This window comes from Panthera onca, chromosome B4 (assembly GCF_046562875.1).
Source record: "Panthera onca isolate mPanOnc1 chromosome B4, mPanOnc1 haplotype 2, whole genome shotgun sequence".
Classification (NCBI taxonomy): domain Eukaryota; kingdom Metazoa; phylum Chordata; class Mammalia; order Carnivora; family Felidae; genus Panthera; species Panthera onca.
In genome coordinates, this window is record NC_138345.1 from 89,233,690 (window position 1) to 89,255,721 (window position 22,032).

The 22,032-nt window shown below is 39.1% G+C and overlaps 1 protein-coding gene and 1 long non-coding RNA gene across 8 annotated transcripts in view; one reads left to right on the forward strand and one right to left on the reverse strand.

Annotated features, from left to right (window-relative positions):
* The window catches only part of LOC132694127 (uncharacterized), a 120,290-nt gene that overhangs the window by 32,428 nt on the left and 65,830 nt on the right, over positions 1-22,032 (forward strand). For all 3 annotated transcript variants that reach the window (XR_013556730.2, XR_013556728.2, XR_013556729.2), the window contains one exon: positions 21,519-21,624. This is a non-coding gene — a long non-coding RNA (uncharacterized LOC132694127). The remainder of the gene's footprint in view (positions 1-21,518; positions 21,625-22,032) is intronic.
* Positions 1-22,032, reverse strand: part of CB4H12orf56 (chromosome B4 C12orf56 homolog) — a 112,840-nt gene that overhangs the window by 30,114 nt on the left and 60,694 nt on the right. For 2 of the 5 annotated variants that reach the window (XM_078449730.2, XM_078449727.2), the window contains 7 exons: positions 16,720-16,826; positions 15,784-15,873; positions 8,910-9,033; positions 5,899-5,973; positions 5,526-5,600; positions 2,269-2,447; positions 8-423 (listed from right to left, as the gene is read on the reverse strand). In XM_078449730.2, coding sequence (XP_078305856.1) covers positions 240-423; positions 2,269-2,447; positions 5,526-5,600; positions 5,899-5,973; positions 8,910-9,033; positions 15,784-15,873; positions 16,720-16,826 — 834 coding nt within the window. In that variant the 3' untranslated portion in view covers positions 8-239. Of the gene's footprint in view, positions 1-7; positions 424-2,268; positions 2,448-5,525; positions 5,601-5,898; positions 5,974-8,909; positions 9,034-15,783; positions 15,874-16,719; positions 16,827-22,032 lie in introns of those variants that run through there. The other 3 variants (XM_078449731.2, XM_078449728.2, XM_078449729.2) reach the window with 2 other exon arrangements.

Consider the following 22,032-nt stretch of genomic DNA (forward strand, 5'->3'; position numbering starts at 1 on the left):
CTGCAAATCATGAAAAGAAACAAAATAGCTTTAAAAGCAAGAATTTTCACATTGCTCGCAGCAGTATGCACATACTCACTGGGCGTAGGGCTGTTGGGGATGGGGGTCTAAACCTAAGACTCAGCCAGTATCCGCAGCGGTCTGATCTCCCCTGTTTGTGACCTAGAACATCTCTGCTATGTGTGCCTTTCAGCTGACTGAGACACTTCACTTCATTCAGCAAAGGAAGTGAATTTCATTTATAATGTATCCATTCTGAAGGCATTACTAGGGAAGCCAGGACTGTCCTCGCCACAGTGTGTGCTGAGCGACTTGCTTCTGGTTTCCTCAGACAACACACAGGAAGTTGAAACGAAAGGGTCAAGTTGTGGTGACCTGGAGGCCCCAGTCAGGAGGGAAGAGTAGGATTCATCCCCATGGCCTCTGTGAAAGTTTGGGAAAAGCCAAGGGAAGAAAGAGAAGGAGAAAACCGTTAGCCCTCCCCTGATGGCTTAAAAGATAGGTTCTCAACCCTGGGGGTGCACATGAGAATCATCTGGGGGAGTCTTTGTTGTTGTTGTTGTTGTTGTTGTTGTTTTTCAATGTCAAAACCCAGGATCCACTGCAGACAAAATGAACAGAAGTTCTGCATGTGACACCTGAGTGTCAGTACTTTTTCAGTTACTCTGGTGATTCTAATGCATGCAAATTGAAAATCACTACTTTACAACAAGGATCACAAACCTAAATGCCCACAGGTAACCGATTAGGAGGAGGGTCGGCTAAGAGTAGAGAGGAGGCAAGTAGCACACTAATGAAGTACAAGTACGCCAGAGGGCAGCTGCTGCTGAGCTCTCCCCAACTCTTGTCATGCAGGAATGTGACGCCATTTTGGCAGATTTGTAAATGTGTGTAGCTAATCATTTAAAAATTGGGTTGTGTGATACATGCTACAACATGCATGCACCTCGAAAACATTATGCTAAGTGAAAGAAGCCAGACACAAAAGGCCATATATTGTATGATTCTGTTGATGTGGAATGTCCAGGATAGACAAATCCACAAGAGAGAAAGCAGATTAGTGGTCACCAGGGGTGGGGGGAGGGGAGCATGGGTTGTGACTGCTTAAAGGGTACCAAGTTTCTTTGGAGGTGATGAAAATATTCTGCAAGTAGATAGTGGTAATGGTTGCACAACATTGTGAAATGTATTGAAAGCCACTGAATTGCACACTTCAAAATGGTGAATTTCATGCTATACCTTAAAAAATAACTGTGGCTCAGCAGGTTAAGCTTCTGACTTCGCTCAGCTCATGATCTCATGGTTTGTGAGTTGGAGCCGGGCACCAGGCCCTGCGCTGACAGCCCAGAGCATGGAGCCTGCTTCGGATTCTCTCTCCCTCTCTCTCTGCCCCTCCCCCACTTGTGTTCTGTCTGTCTCTCAAAAATAAGTAAACGTTAAAAAAAACAAAAAACAGAAAAAAATAAGCTTTGTGGACCAATTCAGACAGGCCAAAGAAAACCGTTTTATAGAAGCCAGAGTGGGACCTATGGTGTAAAACCACATGGAGGAAAACCAGGGTCCACAAATTGGGCTGAAAATTTTTAAAAAGCCAATCTAACATAATGTATGCCTCCACATCCTTTCATGTCTGCAACCAAACTGGTAGCAAAGCTGTGCCTGCTGCACCCTTTTCATCTTAAGTCAGACACAAGCTGGGTTTTTTCCTTGATAGGTGCTAATGCAGAGCTGAGCGGCTGCCAGCCTATAAATAGAAGTAGGAACCCCTGAGGCACAGAACAAGCCGGCTGATGAAACCAGCGCTTTTATTCCTCTCCCTTACTGTTTTGTTACTGAGCAAGAGAGGGGTAAAGGAAACAGACAGTAATAACCACACTCATTAATTGTTTCTCCTTTATCAATTGCTTTTTTCCCAATGTGCCGTTAAATTCACACTCCCTAATTTATCATCCCCTTCAGTAGGGTTTGTTACTCTTAATTACTCACAGCATGTTAAAATCATTACTACTTCCGTGAGGCGCTCACTGGCTGCAACAAAGACAATGAGGGAGGCTCGGCTCTTCAAAGAGACTTTGAGGTTTCCTTAGTCTCTGCTAGCCTGGGAATACACTTCCACTGGCAGTGGTTTAAGAGCTCCCCCAAATCCTACTTTACCACGGATCAAAGTGAAATATTACTAAAAACAAAAATAGAATTGCCCTCATCACTTCCATCTTCTAAATATCGGGCCGTGTTGCAGAAAGAAGATGAGATTCAGATTTTCCTTACCTGAATTCTTCTCTGTAGTCATTCCTAATATACTCAGCTAAAGTCTGGCTGTACCGCAGGCAGCTCTTGAGGATGTAAAACTGCTGATACAGCAGAACGGCTTGGCTGGGACTTAGCAGCTGAAATGAAGCTCCAAGCCCCTTTACCACCTGTTTCACAATACTGGCCAGGAAGGTGATCTAAACAAGAAAAAAACAGTGACAATGTAGACTGCATGCCACCCATAAGGCACCTGTTTCAGCTGGGGCCTCACCTATACAAGTAGGCTGAAGTCCTCACCGCCCTTACACCAATACTGCACTGTTTCTCACTGAAACGGTACTCAAGAGAACACCAGACCGTAGACCAGTTGGGTTTACCGATCGCCCCCCCTCAAGCAGGATCAGAATAAATGCTGACCATCAAGGAAATTTGGTTCTAATGTAAAAGGAGAACATTGGAAGCAGGAGTGGGGACAGAAGAGGAGCTTGGAAAGGCCTGTGGCTTCCTCCAGGAGAGAAGATAGTCTCTCTTCTCTTCTGTTGTGAAGAACAAATGGCCCACAGAAATAAATTTCCTGTAACTTTCAAAGAGGGTTCCTCCAAGGCTGTAGTTCTCAAAATTTAGTATGCATAAAAATCACCTAGGCAGCTCACTAGACATGTGGAATCCTAAGACCCGCCTCAAGGTATTTACCATAAACAATTCCCATGGCTTTGTTCCACAGACAACACGTTGACAAACACCAAGTGAGAAACCCAGGAAAACCAGGCTTGACACAAACAAGTGATGTTGATGTCACTGTTAGCTGGGGTTTTCTTTTTTTTTTTTAACATTTACTTTTGAGACAGAGAGAGACAGAACATGAATGGAGGGAGGGTCAGAGAGAGAGGGAGACACAGAATCAGAAGCAGGCTCCAGGTTCTGAGCTGTCAGCACAGAGCCCAACGCGGGGCTCGAACTCACAGACCACGAGATCACCACCTGAGCCGAAGTCAGACGCTTAACTGACTGAGCCACCCAGGCACCCCTAGCTGGTGGGGTTTTCATTGAGACTATGTCTGCGATCATTTCTGATGGGGCAATGAAAATGGAAATAGTAGCAATAATGTGAACTTCTTGAATTCCTGCTTCTCACACACACACACAAAAGTCATTTACAACCGAACCAAGGAGGCCTGGCTGGCTCAGTTGGTAGAGCATGTGACTCTTGATCTCGGGATCATGAGTTCAAGCCCCATGTTGGGTGTAGAGATTACTTAAACACACACACCCCCCAAAGGGGCACCTGGGTGGCTCAGTTAGTTAAGCTACTACAAGAACAGAAAGGAACACTAGTGTCCTTTCAAGCTCTAATGAGCAGGTCCCTTTGCATGCCCATTAAATTAGTAGCAATAAAGGTATTGCCTTTTCTATTGATGCTGCTCATCATGGGCTCAAACCCATGAACCTTGAGGTAATGATCCAAGCCAAAGTAGGACGCTTGGCTGACTGAGACAGCCAGGCTCTTCTAACTTTATTTTTTTAATTTATTTTGAGAGAGAGAGAGAGAGAACAAATAGGGGAGGGGCAGAGAGAGAGGGAGACGGAGAACCCCAAGCAGGCTCTGCACTGTCAGCGCAGAGCCTGACACAGGGCTCCATGTCACAACCGTGAAATCATGACCTGACCTGAAATTAAGATTCAGAGGCTTAACTGACTGAGCCACCCAGGGGCCCCATGCCATCTCTTTATTATGAGAGATTTATTTATTTTTTTGTTTTAATCTACTTCTATGATTGTTATTTTTTAAATATAATTTATTGCCAGATTGGCTTACCTACAACACCTAGTGATCATCCCAACAAGTGCCCTTCTCAGTGCCCATCACCCATTTTCCCCTCTCACCCACCCTCAGTTTGTTCTCCGTATTTTAGAGTCTCTTGTGGTTTGCCTGCCTCCCTCCCTCTCTGTTTCCCTCTCTGTTTATAACAACTTTTCCCCTTCCCTTCACCCATGGGCTTCTGCTAAGTTTCTGAAGATCCACATATGAGTGAAAACATATGATATCTGTCCTTCTCTAAATGACTTATTTCACTCAGCATAATACCTTCCAGTTCCATCCACGTTGCAGCAAATGGCATGATTTCATTCTTCCTCATTGCCAAGTAGTATTCCATTGTGTATATAAACCACATCTTCTTTATCCATTCATCAGTTGATGAACATTTAGGCTCTTTCCATAATTTGGCTATTGTTGAAATCGGTGCTATAAACATTGGGGTACATGTGCCCCTGTGCATCAGCACTCCTGTATCCCTTGGGTAAATTCCTAGCAGTGCTATTGCTGGGTCATAGGGTAGATCTATTTTTAATTTTTTGAGGAACCTCCACACTGTTTTCCAGAGCAGCTGCACCAGTGTGCATTCCCACCAACAGTGCAAGAGGGTTCCCGTTTCTCCACATCCTCTCCAGCATCTATAGTCTCCTGATTTGTTCATCTTAGCCACTCCGACTGACGTGAGGTGGTATCTCAGTGTGGTTTTGATTTGTATTATGAGAAATTTAAAGCAAAACATGACATAATCAGATTTTTTAAAATAGATCCCTCCAACCAGTCTGGTGGGAAGGTAGGACAGACTATATAGATGTGATTGTACTTTCAAAGAGAGAGAGTCAGTGGTACTAGGGACTAGGATGGTGGCTGACAGGACAGAGTGCCCCAGTGATCCCAAGTGTTAATTCATACTCGCCAACTCATACTTGCTGTTTAAGATAAATGTTCATTTTTTCATTTACATATACAGCCAATATTTTAATGTGTTCTGTTTTCTACAGGATATATTTTAGGTTTTTCATGAAATAAAGATCATATTTAAGATACCATTTTAGGGGCAACTAGGTGGTTCAGTTGGTTAGGCGTCCGACTCTTGATCTTGGCTCAGGTCATGATCTCACGGTGGTGGGATTGAGCCCCTTGTTGCTTGGGATTTTCTGTCTCCCTCTTGCTCTGCCCCTCCCCCGCTCATGCCTGCACGTGTATGCTTTCTCTCAAAATAAATAAATATTTTAAAAACTTAAAAATAAAAGATATAATTTCAGTCCTGTAAGCACTCAGGCCCCAAATATTAAAAAGCGCTTTACCTTAATTAAATAATACAATCATCAGATTTACATTTTGCTTCTATTTCCTAATTGTGACTACTTATAGGGAAAATTTATGTTTTATTAATTAAGCACTGGAGCACCGGTATAATTAACTGTGAGTGGTGCTTTCATTTTTGCTTCTTGGTACTTACGAAGGGAGGACGACTTTGTAGGAAGGACATCATCCAGCTAATAGCAAACTCTTCTGGTCCCAATCCAAGATTTCCCTAAAAGACTCACAGAAATAAACAAGTTACATTCATGAAGTTTGAGTTGTACATGATATTCATTCTCAAATACATTTTATCTTGATTGATGAAATCAGTATTTAGGAAAATAAGCTGATGAATACTTAAGAGCAAAAGTAGTATCATTTAAGTCAGACAATTTTGGAGACCATCTCTAATACAAGCATATTAAAGATATATTATTAATCATTTGATATATAATCACAGAAATATAATAGTCATATGATATATATATAACAATCATACAATATAATATGTATAATAATATATATCGTACCTGCTGAAAGACAAGAAATATCTCATATAAAAGTGCCGTAGCTGTCTCTGTATATTCCTTGATAAGGTTCTGTAACTAGAATTTTAAATAATAGTCAACGCAATATCACTGGCAGAGCCAGAAAATGGTAATTTCTCCTGGTTACCTTTAGGTACTTATAAAAGAATTTTTGATTAACAGAAAATATAATTAGTGTGGTCATTTTTCCTATTACGTTTGGTTCAGTCATTCTAAAAAAAAAAAAAAGGCTCCCATAAAAAGACTACTTGGAGTGCCTGGGTGGCTCAACCTTGATTGAGCCAAGTCTTGATTTTGGTTCAGGTCATGATCCCAGAATTGTGGTTCTGCACTGAGCATGGAGCCTGCTTAAGATTCTCTCTTTCTGTCTCTCTTTCTCTCTCTCTCTCTCTCTCTCTCTCTCTCCCTCCCTCTCCCTTCCTCCCCCCCCCCCCGCCCCTCTCCCCTACTTATGCTCATTCTCTTTTTCTCTCACTGTCTTTCTAAAATTAAAAAGTATATATTTTTTAAAGTTTATTTTTTTAATGTAACTTATTGTCAAAAAAGACTACACATTAGAGAATTTCTAAGAAAGTGGGTCAGGGAAGAAGATACAATGGCCCACAGAATACTAACACCCAAAAAACTGCACACTTGGTTTGCAAAATCATTCAGATCAACAACCCTACCTCCTTTCGAGTATTGAAAATATGCCCCCTAGAATTAAGGTGGGAGATTCTCTAGGAAATTTAGCCTTATGCCCAACGTGAACTACAACTCCCTCTGTAAAATGGGTATATATAGGGCTTAGAGACTTTTGTTTTTGCTCTCAAGAACTCCAGTTAGTGAGGCTGTCTTTTAGCACTTGGTGCATGAGAACTGTGTGGGCATGCTACAGGCCAACACATTTTCCCTGACAGTATTCTCTGCAAGAACGAGCTCCAGTTTGAAATTTCATACTGTTAGACCTTGGAACCAAAATTTATATGATCTTCACGAATAGCCTGCGTGCAAAAGATCACCAAGTTCAAAATCAGGAAACTCAGACCTATCTATTCTGCCCACTAGATATTTTTATATGGAAATGCCAGGGTGGGGGAGAGGGGAAAGTGGGTGATGGGCATTGAGGAGGGCACCTGTTGGGATGAGCACTGGGTGTTGAATGGAAACCAATTTGACAATAAATTATATTTAATATAAAAAAATGCCAATAGCAATCCAGTCAACTAATCCCAAACCAAGCTCATTATTTCTCCCCTTTTTAAAAAAATTTTTTAAATGCTTATTTTTAAGAAAAAGAGAGAGCACGAGCAGGGAGGGGCAGAGAGAGAGGGACACACAGAATCCAAAGCAGGCTCCAGGCTCTGAGCTGTCAGCACAGAGCCCAACACGGGGCTCGAACCACAAACCTCAGGCTCATGACCTGAGCCAAAGACAGACAGGTAACTGACTGAGCCACCCAGGTGCCCTTCATTATTTCCCCTTTAAACCTACTTTTCTTGCTATAATTCTTATTTGACACCCTGGCCAGAATCTAAAATTCATCTAATCCTCACAATTTATTTTCACATCAACCTATGAGTGCAATTTCCTAAAAATTACTGGAATCTATCCTCTTTACAACTACCATCTCTTTTTTTCATTAATTTATTCAACAAATATGCTTCAGACCCTATACTAAGTGTTGGGGACACAATGGGTAGCAACAGGGACATGGATAATACTTCATGGAAGGTAGTGGAGAACAAACAATAATCTAATGATCAAATAAATAAATGCGTAGTTGCTAACTGAGACAAGGGCTGTGAAAGAAGAGAATAGGAAGTTAGGAGAACTCTAAAAAGAAGCCTGGTCTCATTTCAGGGGTCAAGGATAGCTTCCCTCTGTCCTATTATCGTTCCTCACCTGGACTCCTGCACTAACTTCTCAGCCCTGCCTGAGTCTTGCTTCTATCCCACTCTTTAATCCCTGATCCACTCACTCCACTGTTAAAAATGGTATTATAGACACTCCATTATAGACTTATAATATTCAGACATATGAATATTATATTCATGTTATATTGAATTAACATCTGTCTCTCTAACCAGACTATAAACCGGTAAGGGCACAGGTTGTATCTGTTTTGCTTATTGTTTGTTTGTACCCCCACAGGCTAGCACACTGTTTAGCTCATAACAGATTTTCAACAAGTATCTATTGAGTGAATGAAAACATGTAAGAGTTTTCTAAAACATAACTGTATGTTTAAGAACTATCAAACCATGTCCCATCCTTTTTTTTTTAAGTTTATTTGAGAGAGAGGGAGAGAGAACATGAGTGAGGGAGGGACCGAGAGAGAGAGAATCCCAAGCAGGAACCACACTGTCAGCACAGAGCCTGACATGGGGCTCGATCCCACAAACCATGAGATCATGACCAGAGCTGAAATCAAGAGTCAGACACTCAACTGACTGAGTCACCCAGGCACCCCTGTATCCCATCCTTTAAAAAAAATTATGTGTTGTTCTGCTTGAAATAAACTAATAATAAACTGATTTATTCTCTCAGGATATGTGCTTTCTAGGTGGTTTGATATTTCTAATGTTTTAGTAAAACTTTAGAAAAACAAGTAATTCTCACTGAGTTTGCACTACTTAGATAGCTAAGGAGATGATAAACTAAAGCAAGAGAGTTAACCCTAAAATCTCTTAATGAGAGTGCTTTTTTACCATTAGACCCTACTATGGAATTACATATACATAAATATTTTGTATAGAGACAAATAAGCAGATTTATCTAATACATGCTGAATACTAATTATTTTCCTTAGTATACATACTTAAAACATCTAAAATGGATGTATTAATATTGATAGACTAGCTATCTAAGTTTTGAGGTTAATGGTAAAATATTTACTCTGAATTATATTTATAGTCTCTACCATTTCATGGTCTACATTAGAAGACAGAAATCCAGAGCACCCCTATATATTATATTTAGTCTACCCCAAAATTCTTATCTTATCATCTTACCTCAGCATCAAAAGACATCTCAACTAAAGTTGAATCAGCCACCAACTGGATATCAAACACAGGACAAGATTTTGGAATCTGAGGTTCACTAATTAATATTACCAAAAGATTAAATAATGCTCCCCTAAAAAAAAATAAAAGGCAATTAATAAAGTTTGAAAAGAAAAATAGTAAAGCCAAGTTTGCAGACACTGAATATAATTACATTTAAAAGTATAAAGCATTAAGGCACCTGGGTGACTCAGTCAGTTAAGCGTTTGACTTTGGCTCAGGTCATGATCTCATGTTTGTGGGTTCGAGTCCCACATCAGACTGCGCTGGTGGTGTAGAGCCTGCTAAGGATTCTCTCTCTCTCTCTCTCTCTCTCTCTCTCTCTCTCTCCCTGCCCCTTCCCCATTTTTGTGCTCTCTCTCTCTCAAAATAAATAAACTTAAAAAAAAAACAACACATGTGTATGTGACACATGCATATCATTTTTTTAAAAAAGTATAAAACATTGAAGACCATTCTCTGAACTTTTGGAGCCTTGGACATGCAGACAATTAAGTAGTGATAAAAAATTTAATTCAAAATATAATTTCTTTGTCTTTTGGCTCAAAGCAAGTATAGGTCTAGAAGTTCACAAAGCTTAGGAAGCTTAGTAAGTCTGGACTTAAGGGAAATTTGGGTGAGTTCAGTTGAATCAGTATTGCCCAAAGGGCTTCCCCCTCCCTGCCCCCCGCCAAAGGGCTTTTTATGGCCTATTAATTCCAGGAAATATTATAGTAAAAAAAATAGATTATTTGTTTGAAAGAGGCATAGTAAATACTTGGTTAAACCAAATTCATTGCATATCTTTACTACTGGACTTCTCAGAGGCTTTAATATGCTCACATGCATTGTATATCTCTGAGACAAAGAAACCACCATATGAAACACTTCTTAAAATGCTTATTTGAACACAGATTTTTTTGACTCTAGAACCCTTTATAAAATTTTTGGGTTGAAATACAGTTAACATATTAGCTTCAGGGGTACAACATAATGATTCAGCAATTATATGCACCATCAAATGCTCACCACGATAAGTATAGTTACCATCTGTCACCATAGAAGTTACTATAATATGATTAACTATATTCCCTATGCCATACTTTTCATCCCCATGACTTATTTATTTTATAGCCGGAAATTCGTACCTCTTAATCCCCTTCACCTATTTTACCCATCCCCCCCTCCATCCCGCAACCACTAGTTTCTTCTCTGTATTTACAACTCAGTTTCTCTTTTTGTTGTTATTTGTGTTTGTTCATTTGTTTTGTTTTAAAGTTTCCACATGTAAGTGAAATCGTATGATATTTGTCTTTGTCTGACTTATTTTACTTAGGATAATGCCCTCTAAGTCCATCCATATTGTTACAAATGGCAAGATTTCATTCTTTTTATGGCTGAGTAGTATTCCAGTATAATATATATGTATATTATAACCTCTTCTTTATTCATGCACCTACTGATGGATCTTTAGGTTGGTTCCATATCTTGGTATTGTAAATAATGCTGCAGTAATTATAGTGCATATATCTTTTCGGATTATTGTTTTCATTTTCTTTGGATAAATACCAAGAAGTAGAATTACTGGATCATATGGTACTTATATTTTTAGGTTTTTGAGGAACCTCCATACTATTTTCCAGAGTAGCTACACCAGTTTATATTACCGAAAACAGTGCATGAGGATAGAATTATTTTTTTAACAAAGCATTTCAAAGGCTTACTATTCCACTGAAGACTGTTAGTTAATAAAACTAGTATTAAACTTTAAGTCTTTTGCTTTCCAAAGTGGTGTACTATCCATTAATCTACACTAATAACTCACTTAAATTGTTACTACACATTTGAATAATACACACTATTATTTGAAAATAAAAGGGCAAAAAAAAAATCACAATGCAAAGCAAGGATTCTGAGGCGATAGGTTTGGTAACACCATCTTCATGCGTGTCATGCAATCCATATATGGTTGAAAAGGAGCTGAAGGCAGGCTATTAGGAAAATCACTTGCCTAACTGAAGACAGTGCCAGAGTAGCTTCGACAGATGGGAATAGTAAAAGAATTTACAGCTAGGACTATATAAAAATCCTCTATAACCATAAGCATCTCTTGAATAAAGGAGACTAAAAAAATCCCTGCTTGGTAATATTTGAGGCTTCATAATCTTTTTTGTATCTTAAATTAAAAAAAAATAGTATTTATTCATTTTTGAGAGACAGAGCATGAGTAGGAGAGGGACAGAGAGAGAGGGAGACACAGAATCTGAAGCAGGCTGGGCTCAAACTCACAAACTGTGAGATCACGACCTGAGCCGAAGTCTGATCTTAACCAACTGAGCCACCCAGGCACCCTGAGGTTTCTTAGCCTTTTTACAATCACTTAAATCATTACCATGATTACAAGTTCATGATTAACCAAAATTTTAATAAAAATAGGATTCCCTTCATTTCTCCAACTCAAAGAGCAAGTCAGTTCTCATATCTACAAAAGAAGAATCATGTCAGCACACTTCTCAAAAAAGTAGGATATGTCCTACAGGATATTTGCTAATGTTTTATTCAGGCTGTTTTAAAATAGCCAATCTTACTTTTAGAAGATCCTTCCAAAATCAACAAAACATTCCATTTAGAAGCTTTTCTTGATATTAAGTTTGAAATGGCATTCCATTTTCTATTACATTTAATTAAAGTCCTTTATTTTCAGCAGTATCTTCTTTTAAAAGTATCATATATCCAGGGCTAAGGGAAGAAACTCAAATTCTGGGTCACTTGCTGTGATAATATATGAATTCAAGCATGACAGTATTAAAATATGAAAGGATTATGGCACATTTTGAGAAGAAATACACAACTGAGTTGAACTAATAAAATCTCTACTTAAGGAACAAATTAAGAGGAAAATGCAGAAATGATTAAATGCTTTTTTATTTGCTCAAATGGAGTTTAATTTGGAATCTACTCCTTCTGCCAACACTATTTAAAATCCACTAGGTCAATAATAGAAAAAATTTTAATCTATATGGTAGTTTCATCCCCAAAAACAAAGACGACTTATGGGGTTGACATTACAGTCTTAAAAAATGGTGCCAACTGTTGTGATACTTTTGTTTAGATTGTTATTATTTCCAGTGTAAGAATTTTGAATGCATTGTAATATATTTTTATACAGACTTTGAAAGGCAAACTCATGGTCTCATAAGGCAGTCTATGTTATTGTGGTAGGCAGAATTCTAATATGGCTTCCAAGATATCTTACCCCCTTTTATATATACCCTAAATAATCCTTTTCCCTTAAGTATGGGCAGGACCTGTGAATATATTAAGCTATTACTCCTGTGATTATGTTATGTTAGATGAGAAAGGTGAAGGGATTTTGCATACATGATTAAGGTTCCTAATTTGTTGACTTTTGAGTTAATGAAAGGGAGATTATCCTGGGTGAGCCTGATTATCGAGCTGAGCCCTTTAAAGAGTGCTTAGGCCTTCCCTGAGCTCAGAGATAGTCTCCTGCCAAGAAGCAAACCATCATGAGTGTACAGCTATAAAGAAATTAATTCGGCCAACAGAAACCCAAATGAGTTTGGGAGATAACCCCAAGCCTCAGATGAGACAGCAGCCCCAGCCAACGCCTTGACCACTGCCTTGTGAAAACCAGAGCACATGATCCAACTGAGCTATGCCCAGATTTCCTGATCCACAGAAACTGTAGGATAAGTAATTTATAGAGTTTTAAGTCACTGAGTTTGCAGTAATTTGTTACAGGGTAATAGAAAACTAATGCAGTTATATTAAACATTTACTGTGCTAATTAATGCTATGGGTAACATGACAGGACCCTATGCATATCTAAAAGTTAGTATTACAACCAGACTGTATTATAGCAATATATGTGCACCAGTGTACATGAAAGTAATTAGTCGTATCAGGAAAGAGACTTGCTGTAGTAAGGCTGATGTGTCCAAACCAAATTAAGAAAGAACAATTAAAACAACACTTTGCAGCAGAGGTTAGTAAGAGTGATGGTTTTTCAACTTGGACAGAGAAAGGTAAGGACCAAAAAGTGTATAAAAAAGGTAACGTGATTCTGCAATAATTCAGTATGTCAAAAGACAGAAATGTAAGAAATAATCTTGGATCTCTGTCCTGGAGATTGGGGAAATGGCAGTTCTATCAACTACATAAAGAAGTATAGGGACGCTTGGGTGGCTCAGTCAGTTAAGTGGCCAACTTTGGTTCAGGTCATGATCTCAGAGTTCATGAGTTTAAGCCCCACATTGGGCTCTGTGCTTATAGTGCAGAGCCTGTTGGGATTCTTTCTCTCTCCCTTTCTCTCTGCCCCTTCCCTACTTGTACTCTCTCTCTGTGTCAAAATGAATAAATAAACTTCAAAAAAAAAAAAAAAAAGTATACATAGGGGGCACCTGACTGACTCAATCAGTAAAGCATGGGACTCTTGATCTTGGGGTTGTAAGTTCGAGCCCCATGTTGGATATAGAGATTACTTAAAAAAAAAAAAATAGAGAAAATAATAGAGTGTGTCTTACTTGTTCACTGTAAAGCAGGGTCAACAAACTACGGCCTGTAGGCCAAATAACCCAGAGCCTATTTCTATAAATAGAAATTCTATAAATTTCCTTAATTGGAACAGAGCTATGCCCATTCATTTATATATTGTCTGTGACTGTTTTTCTGCTACAGTGGCTAAGTTGAGTATTTACAACAGAGACTATATGGCCTGAAAAGCCAAAAATGATTACTCTATGGCCCTCTACAGAAATGTTTGACCACCCTGGCATACAGTATAGTATGCCCATAGTCCTTGGCACATAGCAAGTTGCTTAAGAAATGTTAATGAATAGGGGCGCCTGGGTGGCTCAGTCGGTTACGCGTCCGACTTCGGCTCAGGTCATGATCTCGCGGTCCATGGGTTCGAGCCCCGCGTCAGGCTCTGTGCTGACTGCTCAGAGCCTGGAGCCTGTTTCAGATTCTGTGTCTCCTTCTCCCTCTGACCCTCCCCCGTTCATGCTCTGTCTCTCTTTGTCTCAAAAATAAATAAATGTTAAAAAAAATTTTTTTAAAGAAATGTTAATGAATATAATCATTAAAATTAATTTATAAAGTTCTCTAATAAATAGCCAGAACAAAATTACTAGGAGTTCTTATTCTTTTCCCTGGTTCAAATGTTTTAGAGCCCATGCTCTCATTTTTCTTCTACTTTCTACTAGAGAAAATTTAGATAAACAGTTGATGAGGGTGGAAAAAAATTAAGATTTTAGTCAGAACATTGGCCTAGCATGTAATTCATAATCTATAAATCATATAAAAAGGTCAAGCAGATAATATGCAAAATATGCAAACACGTACTTTCTGGGGCAAAGAATGCTATTGTCCCCCTGTTTTACATTCTTTCATTCTTTCTTTTAATAATAGGTATCCCTATCACCATCCAAAGTTTAGCTAGGTACATAGCCATGTAACTACAGACACATCCAACCATCCAAAGTTTAGCTAGGTACATAGCCATGTAACTACAGACACATCCAACCATCCAAAGTTTAGCTAGGTACATAGCCATGTAACTACAGACACATCCAAGCTCTCTTGAAGCTATATATGGGCCTATGCCTAAAGTTCTCATCTGCAGAATGTGAGCAGAAAAATCATATACGCCTTGTTTAAAAAGGAAATGTGCAGGGCTCCTGGGTGGCTCAGTCAGTTATGCCTCCAACTCTTGACTTCGGCTCAGGTCATGATCTCACCGTTCATGGGATCAAGCCCTGCATTGGGCTCTGCACTGACAGCATGGAGCCTGCTTGGGATTCTCTCCCCCCCGTTTGCCCCTCTCCACCGTGCGTGCGCTCTCTCAAAATAAATAGATAAACTTACACCATAAGCATTTTTCTTTTTAAAAAGGAAATTTGCTTGCCTTCTACTTCTCTTCCTCCATTCCATAGGATTTAATGAAGTCTCAGAGGTCAGCCAGCTTCAATCATGAAGACAAACACAGTGTAATAAAAAAAGTCAGAGCAGGGCACTTGGGTGGCTTAGTCGGTTGAGCGTCTGACTTCAGCTCAGATCGTGATCTCACAGCTCATGAGTTCAAGCCCACATCAGCCTCTGTGCTGACAGCTCAGAGCTTGGAGCTTGCTTCAGATTCTGTGTCTCCTCTCTCTCTGCCCCTCCCCTTCTTGCTCTCTGTCTCACTCTCTCTCTCAAAAATAATAAACGTTAAAAAAAAAAAAAAGATGTCCAAGCAACAAAAGGGAAGGAACCTAGGTCTCTGGCTGATCTCGTAGAGGAAAGCGTGACTATGTACTCTGGACTAGTATGTGAAAAGATGTAAATTTCTATCTTCTGCGGACCACATATTTTAGCATATCTTTATTATAGCAGCTTACCCTATGTTAATAAACCCCCAACATCATTCACTTCAAAGTCACACAATTATATATTAGATGAAGCTACTATAACTCCTGCATTTGCAATATAGTCTTTCTGTTGTGTGGGTATAAGGGCACTCTATAAAATTCTAGTAAAGAAGCCCTGGCTTTAAATGTATGATGGGGCATTTGGTCTCTTTCAAGTTCAGCAGACAATGACAAAATATAAAATTATGCCAAAAAAAATCTTTGTGCCCTTAATAATCCAGAGAGACAGAGAGTGCTCACTATGTGCCAGTTGATCTGTTCATCACAGAAGGAAGTGGAAAGACAAAAGAGTTTCATATACTTACAAGGGGATTGACTACAAGAGTAAAAGAGCTATCAGTTTTGGAAGACACTCAATAGAGTACTTAATGGGTTGCAACTACAAGGTCCCAATGTCTTCTTCTAAAAAACCTTACTTCTTAGCTGCCAATGTCTTCAGGCGTGATGACTCAGTTTCTGTTTCTCTGAACATCAGTCCCAGAGTCTGCATAATTTCAATGCATGCCCTAGAAAACAAAGAGGAAAAAAAGCACGGAAATGGCATGATTGCATTACAAGTCCAGAATTTCACAAAATCAGTAATCCTTGATAGAATTGCTCTCAGGTAATTTATATAGAAAAAAAGTACGAGAAGGAAATTCTGTATATAAGATTGTCAACGTTGGTTGACCACTCTGTGATTGCTATACAGTAAACACTCAGAAATATTTGTTGAATGAATCAATAGCTGAATGTCAGGATTAAGTTATTTTCATATTGTTTTTTTATCCTTAACATTTTTTTCTGATAATCACACACTACTTTAAAATTTTTTTAAATAATTTTAACTTTTTCAGGTAGGTAATATTTGGCTCAAAATTTCAAAGGTAAAAAAGGGCAGACAGTGAAAGGTGTCTTTCCTCCAGACACCCATTTTTTTTTCCTTTGGGACAACCAATATTCTAGTTTCTTGTATAGCCTTTCTTTAAAAAGTAGAACATAATGGGGGCACCTGCTTGGGTGGCTCAGTTGGTTAATCATCCGACTTTTGATTTTGGCTCAGGTCATGATCTCATGGTTCATGAGTTCGAACCCTGAGTCAGGCTCCACACTGAGAGTGAGGAGCCTGCCTGGGAATCTCCCTCTCCCTCTCTCTCTCTGCCCCTCCCCTACTTGTGCTCTCTCTCTCCCAAAATAAATAAATAAACTTTAAAAAAAGTAGAACAAAACGAATGCTATTTTAAAAAATTTATGTGAAGCAAAACTTGCAGCGCCATTTATCATTAATATGGTACGTATTTTGTCCAGTGCCTTCCATTCATCTTTAACACTGTAGGGGGAAAAGAATCTATGATTATCCAGTTAATATTTACACCAGCTCATCAGCCCTTTGGCTTCTATTTTGAAGTGTGCTCTTATCCCTAGACTCTGGCAAGTACTCACGAAGTTTGTTCACTAGGAAATAGAAAAGGTCACTGGTCTGTGAAAGCAAGCAGGAAAGAAGATGGTAAATAAGGTATCAGATGGTAAAACTCTATCTTTACATAATAAAAATATGAAGAAATTATTCTCTGGGGACGAAGTGAATTAAAATATCTCTCATTAATATTAGCATAATCCGAACTGAAAACACTTTTACTTACCACCGGGAAACAGACCACTGTTCTGGTGAACAGAGCCAGAGCTAAAGCCTAGGGGTGATGCTGAGAGATGCTTAATAGGCTTGGCTCTCCTGTTAATATTGAAGGCCCTCTAGAAGTAGGTGTTTAATCTCAGGCAAGTCATTTACTTACCTGGGAATAATATATTAAATGGAGGCTACTCTAATTCCTGTCTTTCCAAAGTAATTTGGCCTTTGTGAGGATACAATGAAATAAGGGCTAGAAAAACACTTTTAAAAATGTTTGCTAACCTGGCGCCTGGGTGGCTCAGTTGGTTAAGCGTCCAACTTCGGCTCAGATCATGATCTCACGGTTCATAGGTTCGAGCCCCGCATCAGGCTCTGTGCTGACAGCTCAGAGCCTGGAGCCTGCTTTGGATTCTGTGTCTCCCTTGCTCTCTGCCCTTCCCCTGCTTGTGCTCTGTCTCTCTCTGTCTCTCAAAAATAAATAAATGTAAAATAAATAAATATATATATTTACTAACCTAAAAGCAAACTCACAGCATTGGTGTAGCATAATGAAGATGGTGGAGAATGATACTAATAATTCTGTTAATACAGTATATTTCCATCTCTGCCAAAATAAACACAGACTTAAGAGTGCAGGAACCAAATTTTTTGTGCTTCTATGCCGTCTCTTGAGATAAATCGAGCATGAAGTAAGCACTGGCCCATGAAATCAGGCAAGTTGGTACTAATTAGAAATATAATGTAATTGCTTCTCTTTTCTGTCCCTCTCTTGTTCGTTTTCTTCCTCAGGACTTTTGTTTCCTAGTGACAAATTAGACTCTTTGTTTAGACAGGTATTATGGGTGCCTGTATATAGGTGATCTGGCATGAGAAGAGACTGAGGATGGCAGGTGGAGAGAGGGACCAGAGGAGAAAGAGCAGGATGCATAGCAGACCCTCTCAGAAGGGCTGCTGTTTACTCACTGCCCTGGTAAATTAGCACGGTTGGTGGCTCTGCACACTAACTCTGGTGCCTAGTTCTTTCAGTTCATATCCCAGCTCTGCCATGGGTCAGCTTTGTCATATTTGGCAAATTACATACACACTGTATGACTCAGGTTATGTCTAAGATGGAATTAATGTCACCTGATGGGGCTGAAATAAGATAGTATGTGTAGGGGCTTCTGGGTGGCTCAGTCGGTTGAGCATCTGACTTCGGCTCAGGTCATGATCTCACACTCCGTGAGTTCAAGCCCCACATTGGTCTCTGTGCTGACAGCTCAGAGCCTGGGGCCTGCTTCAGATTCTGTGTCTGCCTCTCTCTCTGCCCCTCTCCAGCTCGTGCTCTGTCTCTCTCTCCCTCAAAAATAAATAAAAACATTTTTTAAAAGAGAAAAAAATAGAATTACCATATGATTCAGCAATCCCACTAATGGGTACACTCCCAAAAGAACTGAAAGAGTCTCAAAGAGGTATTTACACACCCATATTCATAATGGTAATATTCACAATAGCTTAAATATGGAAGCAACCCAAGTATCCATCAATGGAGAATGGATAAGCAAAATGTGTTATATACATAAATGGAATATTACTCAGCCTTAAAAAGAAGCAAATTCTGACATATGCTACAACATTGATGATCCTAGAAGACATGATAAGTAAAATAAGCCAGTCACAAAAAGACAAATACTGGATGGTTCCACTTACATGAAATATTTAGAGAAGTTAAATTCATAGAAGTAGAAAGAAGAATGGTGTTTCCAGAGGCTGCGTGAAGTGGGGGAATGAGGAGTTATTGTTTGATGAGTATAGTTTCAGTTTTGCAAGATGAAAAGAGTTCTGGAGAGGCTCCAACTGTATACAGGACCTACTTAAAATCACTGGACCATACATTTAAAAATGGCTAAGATAGGGACACCTGAGTGGCTCAGTCCGTTAAGCATCTGACTTCAGCTCAGGTCATGATCTCACGGTTCATGGGCTCTTTGCTGATAGCTGAGTCTGAATCCTGCTTCAGATTCTGTGTCTCCTCTCTCTGCCCCTCCCCTGCTTGTGCTCTCTCCCTCTCTCTCTCTCAAAAATGAACATTAAAATTTTTTTCTTTTAATGGTTAAGATGGTAAATTCTATGTTTATGTGTATTGTACCACAATAAAAAATAATGTTGAGAAAAAAAAAACTTCATGGAGAAAAAATAAAGGGTTAGGAAGGAACATGAACAGAGAATTCTTTCATTCACTCATTCATTGATTGAACACATAACTACGGATTATCAGCTATGTAGCAGGAACTGTACTAGGTAATGAGATATCTTGAGCAAAGCAAACAAACAAACATGGTGTCCATAATCCTAAAGCTTACAATTTAGTTGACCTATGAAAAAATGTTCTCATAATTTAAAATTTACTTGTAAGAAAATTGTTTAAAAAAAAAAAAAGATTACCTTAAAGAAAATTATACCCCATACAGTTGATTTCAAAAGGGGACATTGTGTGTGTGTGTGTGTGTGTGTGTGTGTATAGTACATAATATATTTATATAAAATTATATATATTTGTAAAATTTTATTTATATGAAACTATTATATGTATGATTTTTTATCATCTTAGGAACCAAAAATTTGAGATGCCTCTAATCTCCCCACGCCAGTGTGGGTTCCTGAGGAAGTTTCACACAACCTTATGTTCACCAGGGAGCCCAGCACAAAGTTGCAAAAATAAAAGAGAAATAAATATTAATAAATAATATTATAAATATTATTATATATTATATTTATATTATATATTATAATACATAATAATATATAATATATTATATTATATATATTATATATAATTTATTATATTTAGATATAATTATTATATTTAAATATATTATATATATTATATATAATTTATTTTATATTATAATAATATAAATATTATAAATATTATAAATAAAATTAATAAAAAGAGAAATGGCTTAAGCTTAAAGCCATAATAACTTTAAAGAAAAAAGCTCCTAAAAGAAGATAAAAATGTTGACTTTTATTAGTTATATATGTTAACTTTGTATAAATGAATGTAAGATTGTGGTTGTGGATTAGAGAGAACATAAGGCTACCAGGTCTTGGTAGCATGGTGGGGAGGAGAACGAGGTACCCCACTAAGTGTGGGGAGACCACAAATAGGGAGACTGCCCATATAACTTTTATTTCCCTCTCTCTTCATTTTGGCCTCTCATTTTTGACAACTGAATTAGAAGACCTATTTTAATCCATCTAAGGACATTACATTAAAGAAGGCTGCAGTATTTTCTTTTTTTTAATGTGTATCTATTTATTTTTGAGAGAGTGATAGAGACAGACAGAGAGGGAGACAGAGAATCCCAAGCAGGCTCTGCGCTGTCAGCACAGAGCCCATTGCAGGGTCCAAACTCACCAACTGTGAGATCATGACCCGAGCCGAGATCAAGAGTTGAGCACTTAACTGACTAAGCCACCCTGGCGCCCCTGCAGTATTTTCAGTTAAGCAACAGAACATGAATGCTTTATTCCTAGATCTCTGATCAGGTTACTTTTTCACAAGACAATAAACTTTCAGTTCAATACGAATTGATTATGGGACCTGGTATACGCATGGCACACGTTAGACCTTAGGGTGAATACAAAGATGATGAGTAAGACACATGCCTGTCCTGAAGAAGCTTATAGCATACAAGGGTAAATTTAAAAATTTGCCAAAAACTGTAGTAAAAAGGAGACTTTCTGAGCTAATTCTTGACGGTAGGAACTGTGTCTTACTCATGCTCACATTTCTAATGCCTATTCCCATTCCTGGCCTAGAGCAGGCATGTAATAAATATTTGTTGAATTGTTAGAAGGTGCTGAGATACCATAGAACTGCATTGTCCAACACAGTAGCCACTGGTCACATGGCAGTGCTTAAATTTAAATCGATTAAAATGGTGGGGCACCTGGGTGGCTCAGTCGGTTAAGTATCCAACTCTTGATTTCAGTTCAGGTCATGATCTTACAGTTTGTGAGTTCAAACCCTGCGTCAGGCTTTGCACTAACAATATGGAGCCTGCTTGGGATTCCCCCCCCCCTTTGCCCCTCCCCCACTCACAATCCCCCCCCCCCCTTCTTGAAAATAAATAAACATTCTTTTAAATTTCACTTCCCTAGCCACTGGCCACATTCATTGTGGCTAGTGGCTACTTTATTGAACAGCATAGATTAAAGAACATCAAAGAAAGTTCTATGGTACAGGACTGCCAAAACAGATGAGAAAGAGGAGGGTTCCAAAGTTCCCCATAGAGGATGACAGGAAAGGCAGATGAACGGCATTTGAGCTGAGCCTTGAAGAATGGATGGGTAGGATTTTAACAGGAGAAAATGGAAGAAAGAGTAGCCTAGAGATAACAGCAGGGGAAACGAGGAGGGGCTGGAAGGACAAGGTGTTCAAGTCACCCCACGAAGCTGGAGCTTTTAGAGGAAAGAGATGAAAGCAAGGAAGTGTGGGGTTGAGTGGGTTAGGCCCAGCCTCATTCTCTTTCTTTGTATCTTTCTTTGGCTCCACAGCCAAGGCCATCTGCATCAGGCACATTGGAAGATTGGACATGCTGAAGACACCTCGAGGCCAACGCTCTGATATTCAACATCAACACCCTTCTTGCTAGTCTAACCTGTAAGTGGTACCTCAGTTCTCCTACCTAGACATCTGCTTTAAATCCAGTCCCCCGATTGTGTCTGGTTTATCTAAGTGGACATCTGTGAGCCCAGTGTGAAGTCCTTTGCTAGTCCTCTCCCAGCTGCTAGGTTTACTCTGGACAATCTTTATATCCTGGCCACCTCCCCTACCTCATTCCATGAAGACTCTATTGCCAGACCCTAAACAAGCAGATCTTCCTGGTGTCAAATGTTTTTGCAGACATTTGGGTATAACCTACGCATGTGCTGGAATGCCCTGATCTCTTTTGCACACTCTCTGTGTAGAGGTCACTCTCCCCGCCGGTGCTCTGTGCCTTCCCTGGGAGCATCTACAGCTGGGTTCGTTTGCCCAGTGCCTGCCCTATATAGATGTTGGCCCTTCCTG